The 16,577-nt window shown below is 43.1% G+C and overlaps 1 protein-coding gene across 2 annotated transcripts in view; it reads left to right on the plus strand.

The window, feature by feature from the left end:
- The window catches only part of fsip1 (fibrous sheath interacting protein 1), a 74,379-nt gene extending 58,709 nt beyond the window's left edge, over positions 1 to 15,670 (plus strand). For both annotated transcript variants that reach the window (XM_041855196.1, XM_041855198.1), the window contains exon 11: positions 14,105 to 15,670. In XM_041855196.1, coding sequence (XP_041711130.1) covers positions 14,105 to 14,347 — 243 coding nt within the window. In that variant the 3' untranslated portion in view covers positions 14,348 to 15,670. The remainder of the gene's footprint in view (positions 1 to 14,104) is intronic.
- The last annotated feature ends 907 nt before the right edge of the window (positions 15,671 to 16,577 follow it).

The following is a 16,577-nucleotide window of genomic DNA, read 5'->3' on the forward strand; positions in this document are numbered from 1 at the left end:
CAGAACACAGACACTGGACAGAGGAAGATTGGAAAAAAAGTGTTATGGACAGACAATTCGAAGTTTGAGGTGTTCGGATCACAAAAAAGAACATATGTGAGACACATACCAAATATAAAGATGTTGGAGGAGTGCTTGATGCCATCTGTCAAGCATGGTGGAGCCAATGTGATGGTCTGGGGGTGCTTTGGCGGTGGTAAAGTGGGAGATTTGTACAGGGTAAAAGAGATCTTGAAGAAGGAAGGCTATCACTCCATTTTGCAACGCCATGCCATACCCTGTTGCCGGCGCTTGATTGGAGCCAATTTCCTCCTACAACAGGACATTGACCCAAAGCACAGCTCCAAACTATGCAATAACTATTTAGGGAAGAAGCAGTCAGCTGTTATTCTGTCTGTAATGGAGTAGCCAGCACAGTCACCGGATCTCAACCCTATTGAGCTGTTGTGGGAGCAGCTTGACCATAAGGTACGTAACAAGTGCCCATCAAGCCAATCCAACTTGTGGGAGGTGCTTCAGGAAGCATGTGGTGAAATCTCTTCAGATTACCTCAACAAATTGACAACTAGAATGCAAAAAGGTCTGCAAGGCTGTAATTGCTGCAAATTGAGGATTATTTGACGAAAGCAAAGTTTGAAGGGCACAATTATTTTTTCAATTAAAAATCATTAGTTCTAACCTTGTCAATGACTACATTTCCTATGCATTTTTCTATATTTCCTATTCAAACTCATTTCATGTATGTTTTCATGGAAAAGAAGGACATTTCTAAGTGACCCCAAACTTTTGAACGGTAGTGTAATTCTGTCGATGTGCCCTTGAGCAAGACACTTAACCCTAATTGCTACTGTAAGTTGCTCTGGATAAGAGCGTCTGCTAAATGAGTAAAATGTAGGAGGGGAGGATTCTCCCTGACTCTCTCTAATTCTGACTGACTCAGACTGGGTTTGTTTTGGGCTCTGGCCAAGTGGCCACTGCCTGCCACTGGACGAGACATCTAATGAAAGATTTAATGGAGCACTTTACCATCTAGCAGAAATTAAACATATTTCCATAAAGACTCTCCTGCCAGAGTGTGAATAAGGCTTACTCACCCTTGTATTCACACCCAAAATACTACAGCTCTACAGTCCTTCTGGTCATTATGTATACCTGTAGGTATCAACCCACTTTATTTATCAGAGTCAGGTCAAAGTGCATCTGTCATAATCTCACTAAACGAGTGCCTTGTCATACTGAGCCATCCCTCTGCAGCCCTCTACTGATGAAGACCAGGAGAGGGCTCCCTGTTGTGTCTTGTCTGTTTGACTTACAGAAGCAATTAGGTTTAAGTGCCTTGCTCAAGGGCACATCAACAGATTTTCCACCTAGTTGGCTCGGGGATTCAAACCAGTTGACCGTTTATTGGCCCAACGCTCTTAACCGCTAGGATACCCCAGACCTAAACTTATCCCCAGGATAAGTTGGCCTTAGTGGGAGTGACCATATAATTATATGGGAGTGACCTTATTGAGTAAAGTATTTGTCATAATTTATTTTTTGCGAGTCACACATCCCTCCCTTTATTAGAGGAGCATTGGCCCCAGGTTACTTTGGCTGAATAAAAAAGTGGAGGTATGTGACTGAAGCCTGTGACCTTGTAACTTGAGCAGTCCACAATGTGGGAAGCTAACCCTGAACCCTGTGTGTACAGGAGCTCAACAGAGAGCCCTCTGAGGTGGTGTGGTCCAGGCTGGGATGGGATGCGCTGGCCTGGGCTAGGTGAGGTTGGAGGTATGGGGTGGGGTGGCTGGAGGGTTTGAGGGTGTTGATAGATGCATCTCCAGTGGGCCACCTGTGTGAAGGGGAAGCTATGATCTGTCGACAGCTGTCATTGTTGATGTTTGTTTGAAGAACTTGAACACATTAAGAGAGGCAGTCACTAATCATCTGACTCCAGGGTCTCCTCTTACTCGCAATTCAAATTCTAGAATAAACAAACCTACCACTTCCTGAATTTACCCTGCAAATGTAGTATATGCATGGCCAAGGTTCAGCTGATGTGTTGTTATATGAATTTTGAAAGGTTTAGAATATTTGACTGTCTGAAATGAACCATATGTGACTGTCTGGTGTGCATGTGGTGCAGCCAGGAAGAGTGGGGAATATGGAGAGATGTCTGTCTGTCTGGCCCAGCCTAATTAGGATGCTGTAACAACCGCCAGACATATGGCCTTCTGTGATGGATCTATACACCATGTCTCGTTCTACTCCTTCAGACCTCCATGTCTTCCCTTCTCTAGAATATAGCTGATCCTGACAAGAATCGGCAGCATCACATTTATGCAGAAGTATTTTTGTTCTTCATAGTTTATGTCTTTATAGCCCATACTCTATCATAATTTTTTCAAAACCTGTGCAATTTCCTTTACATAGTGTTACTTACAAATGGATCAGAAAGCTGTAATTCACGCTTTGTGTTTATTGAGCCAGTCAGAAATGAGATCTATGAATCTGGCACCTCTGCCCTATATTTCACATGTCCGTGAGGAGGTTGTATCGCTGTGAGGAAGCTGACCACAACAGGTCCGCAGCTGCACACTTCCTGACTGGCTCGGAGTTGGTCAAAAGCGAACATGTATTATTAACTTGTATTTATTCAGGGTAGCCCAATTGAGACCAGGGTCTCATTCCCAATGGTGCCCCGAGTACATTATTATTGTATTTTTTTACAAACAGGAAGAAACATCTGCATTACAAAAAAGAAAAAAATCATCAAAATAACCACAAGGCACAACCTCAACAACACAATTTCAACAAATAAACCACTACAATCAATCGAAACAACTTCAATCCTCACTGAATTCAGCAGTCCTAAACTGCTCTAGCGGCACAAGGGAATCATGATGTAAGGAATTTTGTAGGTTATTCCAAAAATGGGGGCACTAAAACTAAAGGAGGATTTACCTAAATTGGTCGAGACCAGAGGGACCTCGAGTTAAACAAACCTTTTAATATAGGATGCAGTGGTAATTATTAAAACTGTCACCTGTGATAAAGCGAAAGGCGCTATGATAGATGCCATCCAACGATTTAAGAGTAGTGGCTACTGTAATCTGGTACATGGTGTCACCATAGTCAAGAACTGGCAGGAAAGTTGACTGTACAATCTGCTTCCTGCTATTTAGGAAGAGGAGACAATATATATATATATTTTTTTTTAAAGAAGCCCACTTCAAATCTTAGCTTTTTAACTAGCTTATTTTTAACTAGCTTGTTTTTTAAGGCTAATAGGGATTTATTTTCCTTTACTCTTATCAGATTGAAACTTTACCAGTTGAAAGTATACATAAATACAATATATTTTAGCATTACAAGCTGTATTTTTATTTTATTTTTTATATGCAAATGAGGCAAAACCTCCTTAAAATGTGCTAATTTGCATATTGCGAGAATCTGTTTTTCAACACATTGCTTCATGGCAGAATTATTGTTTTTGTTTTATTGTGATAAGACACTCCATGGTCAGACTTTTACGGAACAGTTTATCAAAATATTGTCATTTCAAGGAATTCTTTAAAAAACACGTATGTGTAAAATGTATGACGGATGCATATTTTGCATATATTTACAAATAAAAGGACACTTCAAATCAACACAACACAAGATATTTAAAAAAAAACTCTGTAAAAGTCTGACTATAAGACCTAAGAACTGTGTGTGGAATAATGTGAATGTACGTCCTTTGAAGCCTGAGAAAAATGTATTGGCTCACAGGAAACATGTTATTTAGAGAACATGGCCAATAAAGATAGGCTAATGCAATTAAAATGTACTTTCCATAAATATGACCATTAATTAATCTCTTATTCATATATCACTTCTAAACTGACAAATAAACATCAAATATACCTTTTACAAATACATTAGCACATTTAATAAAAATTTTCAAGCAATAGAGCATATGCTTTGAATACTTGTCTGTTGGGCAAATCTGCAGTTTTGGTCAAATTCTCATTTCACTTTGCTAAATTTCTCGCATACAAGGCTTTTGTATGGCTGTTGAAAAGTGCAGAACATTCATCAGCTATGCCTGCCCCATATGTAAGGCCCTCTTTGAGTTGTTGTTGGTGCCGCTTTACTTTCTTGACCATCATGGGACCTGTGCCTATGCTTGGCACACTCCATTAAAGCAGCATCAGCTCTCACAACACGCCTCGCATTCTCCTCTCTGATTGCTTCCACTGCCACCAAAGTGCTGTCAAGCCACAATTTGTCCATCACATTTGATATAGCAGTGGCTCCCTCATTGAACATGCCCACTGCCATACTGGCTGCTGCGTCAATGCAGCTTTTGCCCACAAAGACAGTTTTGGGGCATCGCGACCATATTACAGAGTTCAGACATTCATTTGAATTCTGGGTTCCACCGTGCTCTATTCTTTTGAGGAGGTTATCATTTGACATCCTATAATATACAGGTACCATTTTCTGTGCAACGTCTCTATAAAAAAATGTATTGCCTCCATGGTTTTTGTGACTGGGTGGATCTTCACCATTTTCTAGGGCTCACTGGTACCAGCACCAATGCACACACCTATCCCGTAGTTGGAAGTGAATCGTCTCTTGTGCCAAGTGCCATCAAAGGATACATGAATGTCTATGATGGCATCCTCATCCTCCTTCAGCAACTCTGCTATGTCTGGGTCTACTGTATATCTGTGCTCTTCTAATTAGCATTGCAGCACTCTCCATTGACTGTAGCCCTCTCTGCAACTCGGGGGGAGTACTTATTATGTCTGTCGACATTACAGTCATAACTGCAGGACTAAATATCAGCATGTTACCCTATGTACAGTGGGGGAAAAAAGTATTTAGTCAGCCACCAATTGTGCAAGTTCTCCCAATTAAAAAGATGAGAGAGGCCTGTAATTTTCATCATAGGTACACGTCAACTATGACAGACAAATTGAGAGAAAAAAATCCATAAAATCACATTGTAGGATTTTTTATGAATTTATTTGCAAATGATGGAGGAAAATAAGTATTTGGTCACCTACAAACAAGCACGATTTCTGGCTCTCACAGACCTGTAACAACTTCTTTAAGAGGCTCCTCTGTCCTCCACTCGCTACCTGTATTAATGGCACCTGTTTGAACTTGTTATCAGTATAAAAGACACCTGTCCACAACCTCAAACAGTCACACTCCAAACTCCACTATGGCCAAGACCAAAGAGCTGTCAAAGGACACCAGAAACAAAATTGTAGACCTGCACCAGGCTGGGAAGACTGAATCTGCAATAGGTAAGCAGCTTGGTTTGAAGAAATCAACTGTGGGAGTAATTATTAGGAAATGGAAGACATACAAGACATTTACATTTACGTCATTTAGCAGACACTCTTATCCAGAGCGACTTACAAATAGGTGCATTCACCTTATAGCCAGTGGGATAACCATTTTACAATGTTTGTTGTTTTTTTTTTTTGGGGGGGGGTTGGAGTAAAGGGGGGGGTAGAAGGATTACTTTATCCTATCCCAGGTATTCCTTAAAGAGGTGGGGTTTCAAATGTCTCCGGAAGGTGGTGAGTGACTCCGCTGTCCTGGCGTCGTGAGGGAGCTTGTTCCACCATTGGGTTGCCAGAGCAGCGAACAGTTTTGACTGGGCTGAGCGGGAACTATGCTTCCGCAGAGGTAGGGGAGCCAGCAGGCCAGAGGTGGATGAACGCAGTGCCCTCGTTTGGGTGTAGGGACTGATCAGAGCCTGAAGGTACGGAGGTGCCGTTCCCCTCACAGCTCCGTAGGCAAGCACCATGGTATTGTAGCAGATGCGAGCTTCAACTGGAAGCCAGTGGAGTGTGCGGAGGAGCGGGGTGACGTGAGAGAACTTGGGAAGGTTGAACACCAGACGGCTGCGGCATTCTGGATGAGTTGTAGGGGTTTAATGGCACAGGCAGGGAGCACAGCCAACAGCGAGTTGCAGTAATCCAGACGGGGAGATGACAAGTGCCTGGATTAGGACCTGTGCCGCTTCCTGTGTAAGGCAGGGTCGTACTCTCCGAATGTTGTAGAGCATGAACCTACAGGATCGGGTCACCGCCTTGATGTTAGCGGAGAACGACAGGGTGTTGTCCAGGGTCACGCCAAGGCTCTTCGCACTCTGGGAGGAGGACACAACGGAGTTGTCAACCGTGATGGCGAGATCATGGAACGGGCAGTCCTTCCCCGGGAGGAAGAGCAGCTCCGTCTTGCCGAGGTTCAGCTTGAGGTGGTGATCCATCATCCATACTAATATGTCTGCCAGACATGCAGAGATGCGATTCGCCACCTGGTTATCAGAAGGGGGAAAGGAGAAGATTAGTTGTGTGTCGTCAGCGTAGCAATGATAGGAGACCACTGATAATCTCCCTCGATCTGGGGCTCCACGCAAGATCTCACCCCGTGGGGTCAAAATGATCACAAGAACGGTGAGCAAAAATCCCAGAACCACACGGGGGGACCTAGTGAATGACCTGCAGAGAGCTGGGACCAAAGTAACAAAGCCTACCATCAGTAACACACTACGCCGCCAGGGACTCAAATCCTGCAGTGCCAGACGTGTCCCCCTGCTTAAGCCAGTACATGTCCAGGCCCTAGTTTGCTAGAGTGCATTTGGATGATCCAGAAGAGGATTGGGAGAATGTCATATGGTCAGATGAAACCAAAATATAACTTTTTGGTAAAAACTCAACTCGTCATGTTTGGAGGACAAAGAATGCTGAGTTGCATCCAAAGAACACCATACCTACTGTGAAGCATGGGGGTGGAAACATCATGCTTTGGGGCTGTTTTTCTGCAAAGGGACCAGGACGACTGATCCGTGTAAAGGAAAGAATGAATGGGGCCATGTATCGTGAGATTTTGAGTGAAAACCTCCTTCCATCAGCAAGGGCATTGAAGATGAAACGTGGCTGGGTCTTTCAGCATGACAATGATCCCAAACACACCGCCCGGGCAACGAAGGAGTGGCTTCGTAAGAAGCATTTCAAGATCCTGGAGTGGCCTAGCCAGTCTCCAGATCTCAACCCCATAGAAAATCTTTGGAGGGAGTTGAAAGTCCGTGTTGCCCAGCGACAGACCCAAAACATCACTGCTCTAGAGGAGATCTGCATGAAGGAATGGGCCAAAATACCAGCAACAGTGTGTGAAAACCTTGTGAAGACTTACAGAAAACGTTTGACCTGTGTCATTGCCAACAAAGGGTATATAACAAAGTATTGAGAAACTTTTGTTATTGACCAAATACTTATTTTCCACCATAATTTGCAAATAAATTCATTAAAAATCATACAATGTGATTTTCTGGATTTTTTTTTTCTCTTTTCGTCTGTCATAGTTGATGTGTACCTATGATGAAAATTACAGGCCTCTCTCATCTTTTTAAGTGGAAGAACTTGCACAATTGGTGGCTGACTAAATACTTTTTTCCCCACTGTATGAGGGAATGGAGCAGCTAGAGACTATAGCTCTCACATGGCTCTGACACTGTAGGCCTACGTGACAGTCTCATTGTATAGTTTTGTTTTCCTATCACTCTGTTTATTCACGTTGAATACATTTGCTGGAGCAAGGAAATATATATTATTTATACACAGCAAGTCACCTGACAATAATGGCCTTCTCTCCCTTTTTATTTACCTGATATTATTTACCTGATATGAGCTGAGAAGCAAGGAAGGAATCCCTAGGACTTTGCTTATTTTCTTTAGAGCTGCATAACCAAGTCCAAGTTCGTGGGCTAGAAGAACCATCCTCACATTTATATCAAATGCCACATCTCCCCTGGAGCACTCCTGCAGCCTGGAGGAAGTGTAAACACCTCCTAAATGCATCACGATTACCTTCACAGTGTGCACATTCTATCATGACAGAATTACAGAATCCCTGGTTGGTGGGGTCTATGGTGATTGTGTTTAGACACCAGTGTTTAGACACTTAGGGCAAATGATATCATATATAAGTTGGTTTATTTGTAACGTGGAATAAAAGCCATTGTTGGCTGGCTGCTGTCTGTTTGATCGCTGCTAGCTGTCATCTTCATCTCAAGTAATTTGCGTCTCGACGTGCTGCTGCCGGCTACCTCCTTTTCCTCTACCTGTACTGCCATTGCCTCGATCGGCTGATCAGGCCAATTTTTTATTTCATTCACTGCTTTTCTCTCATTGGCTAACTGACTTTGCTTCTTTTTATTCACATACTGTAGGTATATTCTTCGATATTTTCTAATTTTGTCTCTCTTTACGGGGATTCTTCGCGGGAAATATTTTCAAACAAGGAAGTGCTGCGCGGCACATGAGGCATTTTAACCAATCAGGTTGCCGGAAAGGGCCTTTAAATGCCAGTAACCAATCGGATGTCAGGAAATTACTAATCTTTCAGCACGACGTCTACAACGGATATAGCCATGTATGGACTAGCTAACGCTATGCTCCGGAAAACAAGCTTTTTAATGATGTATGATTCAACGTGGAGAATTTAAAAAATAGCGGTTGAAGTTCTACATGAAACATGCTAACAAGAACGACATTTATGCTAGGTGTAGTTGACGGAGTTGGGATAAAATAATTCAAATCAAGTATTTATATACATTATTGCCGATGTATTTGTATATTTTATGAAAGTATGGGAGTTATTGTTGCAAAATATCCCAAAATCTGAAAATTGACAGATGGAAGCGAAATCACAATTTTTGCCTGTGGTGCCTGGCCTTAAACATTGTCTTTGTCAATCCAAATGCCAGATTTATTTATTTTTATTTTACCTTTATTTAACTAGGCAAGTCAGTTAAGAACAAATTATTATTTACAATGACGGCCTACACCGGCCAAACCCAGACGACGCTGGGCCAATTGTGCACCGCCCTATGGGACTCCCAATCACGGCCGGTTGTGATACAGCCTGGAATCGAACCAGGGGGTCTGTAGTGACGCCTCAAGCACTGAGATGCAGTGCCTTAGACCGCTGCGCCACTCGGGAGCCCTTTTTATAGGCAGGAACCTGATCGATGGGAGAACCATCCAATTAATAAAGATGTACTTCATCTGAAACATTTTTGCGAGAAATTAGAACACAACATATATTTAGTCTTGCCCGCATTAAGTACACGTTTTAAACTGACCAGGGCTTTCTTTAAGGCAGCAAAGTTGCATTGCAGCTGTAACATAGCCTGGTCAACAATTGGGGCAATGCATATATAATATTGTGCCATAGTGTTTCCCAGCTCACTCCCCAGAGTGTTCAAACGGATTGTCTCACAAAGACATGCATTCTCCAGGCTGTCCTTTTCCCAACGGAACCAACGTTTGATAGCTTTGCTCTGCGTTACAAGTGCCCAACGAGGCCTGACGGCCTCATTCCCCACTCAATGATAACCCTGTGAGAGAGTGCAGTCCCAAAACACAGCACCTCATTGAAACAAGTCACTTTTCATTTATTTTGGAAAGGGTTCCTCACTTTCCTGTCAACGCAGCACTTTCTCTGTTTGCTGGAATGTGATCTCTGGGCTGCTGGACGGCATCCCAGAAGCCCCGGCTGCAGCACAGGTCTTAATGAGTGGGAGCTATGGAGAGCAGACTGGGCAGAGACAGACTGGGTACAGACACACTGGGCAGAGACAGACAGGGGAACACACATCAGTCACCCAGCAACACCCCCGGCCCGCACGGCAGAGGGGCATCTAGGGTCAGCCACTCCGTGGGATCAGAGCACTTTGTTATAGCTATTAAGGCTACTCTCTCTCCATAGGGGAAGCTCACATGTGCTTCCCATGTCCAACGCACATGTTATTGGTAAGCCTAGAGCCAGATGTACCCATTACTGCAAGCTGACCATGGGGTGATTTTTTTATTGCCTCATCCATGAACACTCAAACTCTGACTGTAATTGACCGATGGCAATGTGTTTTAATGATAGTGGTTTCAAGTTGCAATAATGGCTCATTTACAGTCCAGCACATGTACAGTTGAAGTCGGAAGTTTACATACACCTTAGCCAAATACATTTAAACTCAGTTTTTCACAATTCCTGACATTTAATCCTAGTAAAAGTTCCCTGTCTTAGGTCAGTTAGGATCACCACTTTAATTTAAGAATGTGACATGTCAGCATAATAGTAGAGAGAATGATTTAAGCTTTTATTTCTTTCATCACATTCCCAGTGGGTCAGAAGGTAGCATTGCCTTTAAATTGTTTAACTTGGATCAAACGTTTCGGTTAGCCTTCCACAATAAGTTGGGTGAATTTTGGCCCATTCCTCCTGACAGAGCTGGTGTAACTGAGTCAGGTTTGTAGGCCTCCTTGCTTGCAAACACTTTTTCAGTTTTGCCCACACATTTTCTATAGGATTGAGGTCAGGGCTTTGTGATGGCCACTCCAAGAAATGTTTAGTCATTTAGCAGACGCTCTTATCCAGAGCGACTTACAATTAGTACATACATAATTTTTTAATTTTTCATACTGGCCCCCCGTGGGAAACGAACCCACAACCCTGGCGTTGCAAACGCCATGCTCTACCAACTGAGCTACATCCCTGCCGGTCATTCCCTCCCCTACCCTGGGCCAATTGTGAGCCGCCCCATGGGTCTCCCGGTCACGGCCGGCTACGACAGAGCCTGGATTCGAACCAGGATCTCTAGTGGCACAGCTAGCACTCCGATGCAGTGCCTTAGACCACTGCGCCAATACCTTGACTTTGTTGTCCTTAAGCCATTTTGCCACAACTTTGGAAGTATGCTTGGGGTCATTGTCCATTTGGAAGACCCATTTGCGACCAAGCTTTAACTTCCTGACTGATGTCTTGAGATGTTGCTTCAATATATCCACATCATTTTCCTTCCTCATGATGCCATCTATTTTGTGAAGTGCACCCACGGCATTATGTTGCCGCCCCCGTGCTTCACAGTTGGGATGGTGTTCTTCGGCTTGCAAGCATCCCCCTTTTTCCTCCAAACATAACGATGGTCATTATGGCCAAACAGTTATTTTATTGTTTCATCAGACCAGAGGACATTTCTCCAAAAAGTACGATCTTTGTCCCCATGTGCAGTTGCAAACCGTAGTCTGGCTTTTTTATGGCGGTTTTGGAGCAGTGGCTTCTTCCTTGCTGAGCGGCCTTTCAGGTTATGTCGATATAGGACTTGTTTTACTGTGGATATAGATACTTTTGTACCTGTTTCCTCCAGCATCATCACAAGTTCCTTTGCTGTTGTTCTGGGATTGATTTGCAAAGTACGTTAATCTCTAGGAGACAGAACGCGTCTCCTTCCTGAGCGGTATGACGACTGCGTGGTCCCATTGTGTTTATACTTGCGTACTATTGTTTGTACAGATGAACGTGGAACCTTAAGGCATTTGGAAATTTCTCCCAAGGATGAACCAGACTTGTGGAGGTCTACCATTTTTTTTCTGAGGTCTTGGCTGATTTCTTTTAATTTTCCCATGATGTCAAGCAAAGAGGCACTGAATTTGAAGGTAGGCCTTGAAATACATCTACAGGTACACCTCCAATTGACTCAAATGATGTCAATTAGCCTATCAGAAGCTTCTAAAGCCATGACATCATTTTCTGGTATTTTCCAAGCTGTTTAAAGGCACAGTCAAGTTAGTGTATGTAAACTTCTGACCGACTGGAATTGTGATACAGTGAATTATAAGTGAAATAATCTGTCTGTAAACAATTGTTGGGAAAATGACTTGTGTCATGCACAAAGTAGATGTTCTAACCGACTTGCCAAAACTATAGTTTGTTAACAAGAAATTTGTGGAGTGGTTGAAAAACAAGTTTTAATGACTCCAAGCTAAGTGTATGTAAACTTCCAACTTCAACTGTATTTCTAGTCGCTGTCGTTCCCTCATGACCCTTATCATTTAGTGTGTGACCCAAACACACCAGTAAAACATTTTAGGTTGAGAGAAGGTTAAGTGTGTAATGTTTCTCAGTGGTTAGTGTTATCACCATATATTCAGTACACACTGTCTCCGCACTGTTCTTCAAGTAAATGTGTTTTTGTAAAATTTTCGGTGGACATTGTTAAAAGTAGTCCTTTTGAATACGTCAAAGGAAATATACACTGCTCAAAAAAATAAAGGGAACACTTAAACAACACATCCTAGATCTGAATGAATGAAATAATCTTATTAATTTTTTTTTTCTTTACATAGTTGAATGTGCTGACAACAAAATCACACAAAAAATTATCAATGGAAATCAAATGTATCAACCCATGGAGGTCTGGATTTGGAGTCACCCTCAAAATTAAAGTGGAAAACCACACTACAGGCTGATCCAACTTTGATGTAATGTCCTTAAAACAAGTCAAAATGAGGCTCAGTAGTGTGTGTGGCCTCCACGTGCCTGTATGACCTCCCTACAACGCCTGGGCATGCTACTGATGAGGTGGCGGATGGTCTCCTGAGGGATCTCCTCCCAGACCTGGACTAAAGTATCCGCCAACTCCTGGACAGTCTGTGGTGCAACGTGGCGTTGGTGGATGGAGCGAGACATGATGTCCCAGATGTGCTCAATTGGATTCAGGTCTGGGGAACGGGCGGGCCAGTCCATAGCATCAATGCCTTCCTCTTGCAGGAACTGCTGACACACTCCAGCCACATGAGGTCTAGCATTGTCTTGCATTAGGAGGAACCCAGGGCCAACCGCACCAGCATATGGTCTCACAAGGAGTCTGAGGATCTCATCTCGGTACCTAATGGCAGTCAGGCTACCTCTGGCGAGCACATGGAGGGCTGTGCAGCCCCCCAAAGAAATGCCACCCCACACCATGACTGATCCACCGCCAAACCGGTCATGCTGGAGGATGTTGCAGGCAGCAGAACGTTCTCCACGGCGTCTCCAGACTCTGTCACGTCTGTCACATGTGCTCATTGTGAACCTGCTTTCATCTGTGAAGAGCACAGGGCGCCAGTGGCGAATTTGCCAATCTTGGTGTTCTCTGGCAAATGCCAAACGTCCTGCACGGTGTTGGGCTGTAAGCACAACCCCCACCTGTGGACGTCGGGCCCTCTTACCACCCTCATGGAGTCTGTTTCTGACCATTTGAGCAGAAACATGCACATTTGTGGCCTACTGGAGGTCATTTTGCAGAGCTCTGGCAGTGCTCCTCCTGCTCCTCCTTGCACAAAGGCAGAGGTAGCGGTCCTGCTGCTGGGTTGTTGCCCTCCTACGGCCTCCTCCACGTCTCCTGATGTACTGGCCTGTCTCCTGGTAGCGCCTCCATGCTCTGGACACTACGCTGACAGACACAGCAAACCTTCTTGCCACAGCTCGCATTGATGTGCCATCCTGGATGAGCTGCACTACCTGAGCCACTTGTGTGGGTTGTAGACTCCGTCTCATGCTACCACTAGAGTGAAAGCACCGCCAGCATTCAAAAGTGACCAAAACATCAGCCAGGAAGCATAGGAACTGAGAAGTGGTCTGTGGTCACCACCTGCAGAACCACTTCTTTATTGGGGGTGTCTTGCTAATTGCCTATAATTTCCACCTGTTGTCTATTCCATTTGCACAACAGCATGTGAAATGTATTGTCAATCAGTGTTGCTTCCTAAGTGGACAGTTTGATTTCACAGAAGTGTGATTTACTTGGAGTTACATTGTGTTGTTTAAGTGTTCCCTTAATTTTTTTGAGCAGTGTAGTATTCTTTATAACAAATATATCTACATATATTTCAAACAGTTGACATTTGAATTCTGTCATCCGTGTAACCCATTTCTGTGGATTGGCTATCTCCTTGAACTCCCTGCATTTCCAAAAGGCTCTGCGAAGACTCTTACTTATCTGCAGAAAAACAACCTCTCGTCCAACTACAAGTGTTTTAGGCAAACCATTTTGTGGGACGCAGTCCAACCAAGCACAGGGACTTCCGTGGCAGGTTCATTTATCATCTTGAAATACCACTGCTATCAATGGTAGAGCATTTTCATCAGAGCTTATCGGAACCAAGTCATCGGCCTACTAAAAATGGCTGCAGTAGGAATACTGCTATTTCTTGTTTCCTTTACAGTATTTTGTCTCTCTGTCTTTGTCATTGTCTCTGTCTGTCTATCTCTCTCTTGCCCTCTCTCTTTCCAGTTTGACACACCAATACTACTGGAGGAGCAGCTGAGGACTCTGTTGGAGAAGTGTGAGATATCCCAGAGCTGGGGACACGGTCTGGGGACAGGGGACACATCACCCAGGGACAACTCTGATACGGAGAGCCTGCCGGACAGCACCCCTCATCTCTCTGACTCTATCCTGTCAGAACTGCTTAGAGATGCATACACCACCAGCTTTAGCCAGCTGGACAAAGCGACCACTATGTGTTCACCGTAGAGTATTAACACATTTCTTTAGTGGGACAAATATACAAATGTGTATATTTATATGGTTGTATGGTGCTAACAACCAGCCTGCGGTCATGTCACCAGAAGGGCAGCAATATGGATCTCTTCCAGACAGACTCTCCCACACCAACTAACACACAATGACTGTATGAATCACTGAATTGTAAAACTGTGTAGTGTATAATCATAAGAATATAGAGAAATAAACATATTATACAAGTATTTTGATGTTTATCTAGGCTTTATACAATGTCTTAAGATTTCTTAAATGGTGTGATACAGTATGAAAAATCTAAATGAATTAAACCTGTAACTGAGATTTTTTTTCTCAATTGCTTTATTGTGCCTTTTTGCAATGATTGCTCCCCTAGGTCTATATATTCCACTTGAGTATTTCCATTCATTTACACTTTCCGGTAGCTCCAAATGAGGAGTCAGAACAGTAGGAGAGCCCATTGTATTAACCCTGCTAATGTAGATGAGAACAGACCGTTTATGGTCTCATTAAACTTACCAACGGATTTCTTTGACCGCAGAATGTACTAAATGCATAACCATTTAGCTGTGAGCAGTGGGAGTGTGGGCCTGTTGGACAGACAGACCCCCAGGAACCAAACTATATGTATCTGAAGGGACACAGATGTTGCAATCTATCAAATCATTATTGCAGTTATTGGCAGGATAGTATGGTTCAATCAGAGTGATTTGAGGAGCCAGTGATGTCCTCTAGATATGGTCTGCTAACCTTCACTCCATAACAATGAGGTCAACTCTGAGGTATAGGGAGCAGTAGCAAGCTGGGGCTGTCTGGATTTGGATTTGGCATGAACTTGCAGTGTTGCCATTGACTGTCAGAGATGTGCCCTGTAAAATGACTGAATCAACAATCTTTAATTCTATTTGTAGACAATATAAATTACAAGCTCAATGTCTCTTCTACAGAAGCCAAAGAGCAAAGGCTGTAGGTCTGTGGAATGCCTCAGATAGGTGTGACTCTAAGCTATTTCAGGTTTCATTCACTGGGCAATTCCAATAACTATGCACATTGCTATGTGGGTTACAGTATATTGTTCTAATGGTGGCAGATATTGACATAACTTGAGTTTTGGCTTTGGTGCTAAAGTCCTATGGCTCCTGAGCAATGTTCCCTCAAAATAATGTAGGTACTGAGAACATTTCAGGTCTGCTGAGTGCAAACTTGAACGTTGTGAAAATTCTGTAGAACTTCAGCTGCGCGTTTACTATGAACACCTGCTTTAAGTTAGTTTTAACAGTGGCCAAGTAGGCTACTGTGGCTATTTGATCATAATGTAGGCCTACCAGAGTGGCCTACCATCAAAAACAATGGAGAAAAACACATCCCATAACATTTTAACATGGAAATAGCTGTTCTATCATTCAGCTTACAGTAGCAGCCAATGTGTGGTGTTCAATGCCTACATTCCATGAGACTTAACAAAAACAAACATGTAGGGCTTGACATTAACCTGTTTAGGAGTTGACTTAAAATGTTGTGTTTGATTCAATAAACCACTTTACAAAATAAAATGCATTATTATTCCCATACCATTATTACAGTGAATCAGACAAATTATGCTACGCACTGCCTATTGGCTACTTAGCTTATTCAAGACAGTCTCAAAATACAACACTTCCCCTTTAAGACATAAAAAAAGCTCTTTACCTGATTCGCTTTTCAAAGATGGCTAGAAATACACACATTTTGTGCTCTTGTTGGAACCAACCACTCCCCCATTGTTGACTAGAAATTAGCTATAACTGGGCTAATAACACTCTAACTAGCAAAGAATATTAACAAATGTGCACACATGGCTACATGCAGCTCTGACTTTGATCTCAAAACAAGCGCATCTACTCCTGACCACTCATACAGTAGCCTAAACACAGTCCAGTTCAAAGTGAATGGCACAGATCCATATATGGCAATGGCTATTTGCATATAGGCCTACTGCAGCTCTGATTGGTTATGGCGCACTGGTCTGTGTAGAGTACGGCCTGAGTCCTGCCTGTCAATGCAATAAAATCCTACTCCAATGCGCTCTGCCTACAAGAACATCTCTTGCACAGTTAGTTTTGCATACTAAATTTTGCATATTTCGTTTTGGTATATTACATTGAAAGTGGCTAATATTGCTTTGATTCGATCACAATTCCCACAGTAGAGCGAAACGTTGATAGTGTTAACTAAAGGGGAAAAC

This window comes from Coregonus clupeaformis, chromosome 29 (assembly GCF_020615455.1).
Source record: "Coregonus clupeaformis isolate EN_2021a chromosome 29, ASM2061545v1, whole genome shotgun sequence".
Taxonomy (NCBI): domain Eukaryota; kingdom Metazoa; phylum Chordata; class Actinopteri; order Salmoniformes; family Salmonidae; genus Coregonus; species Coregonus clupeaformis.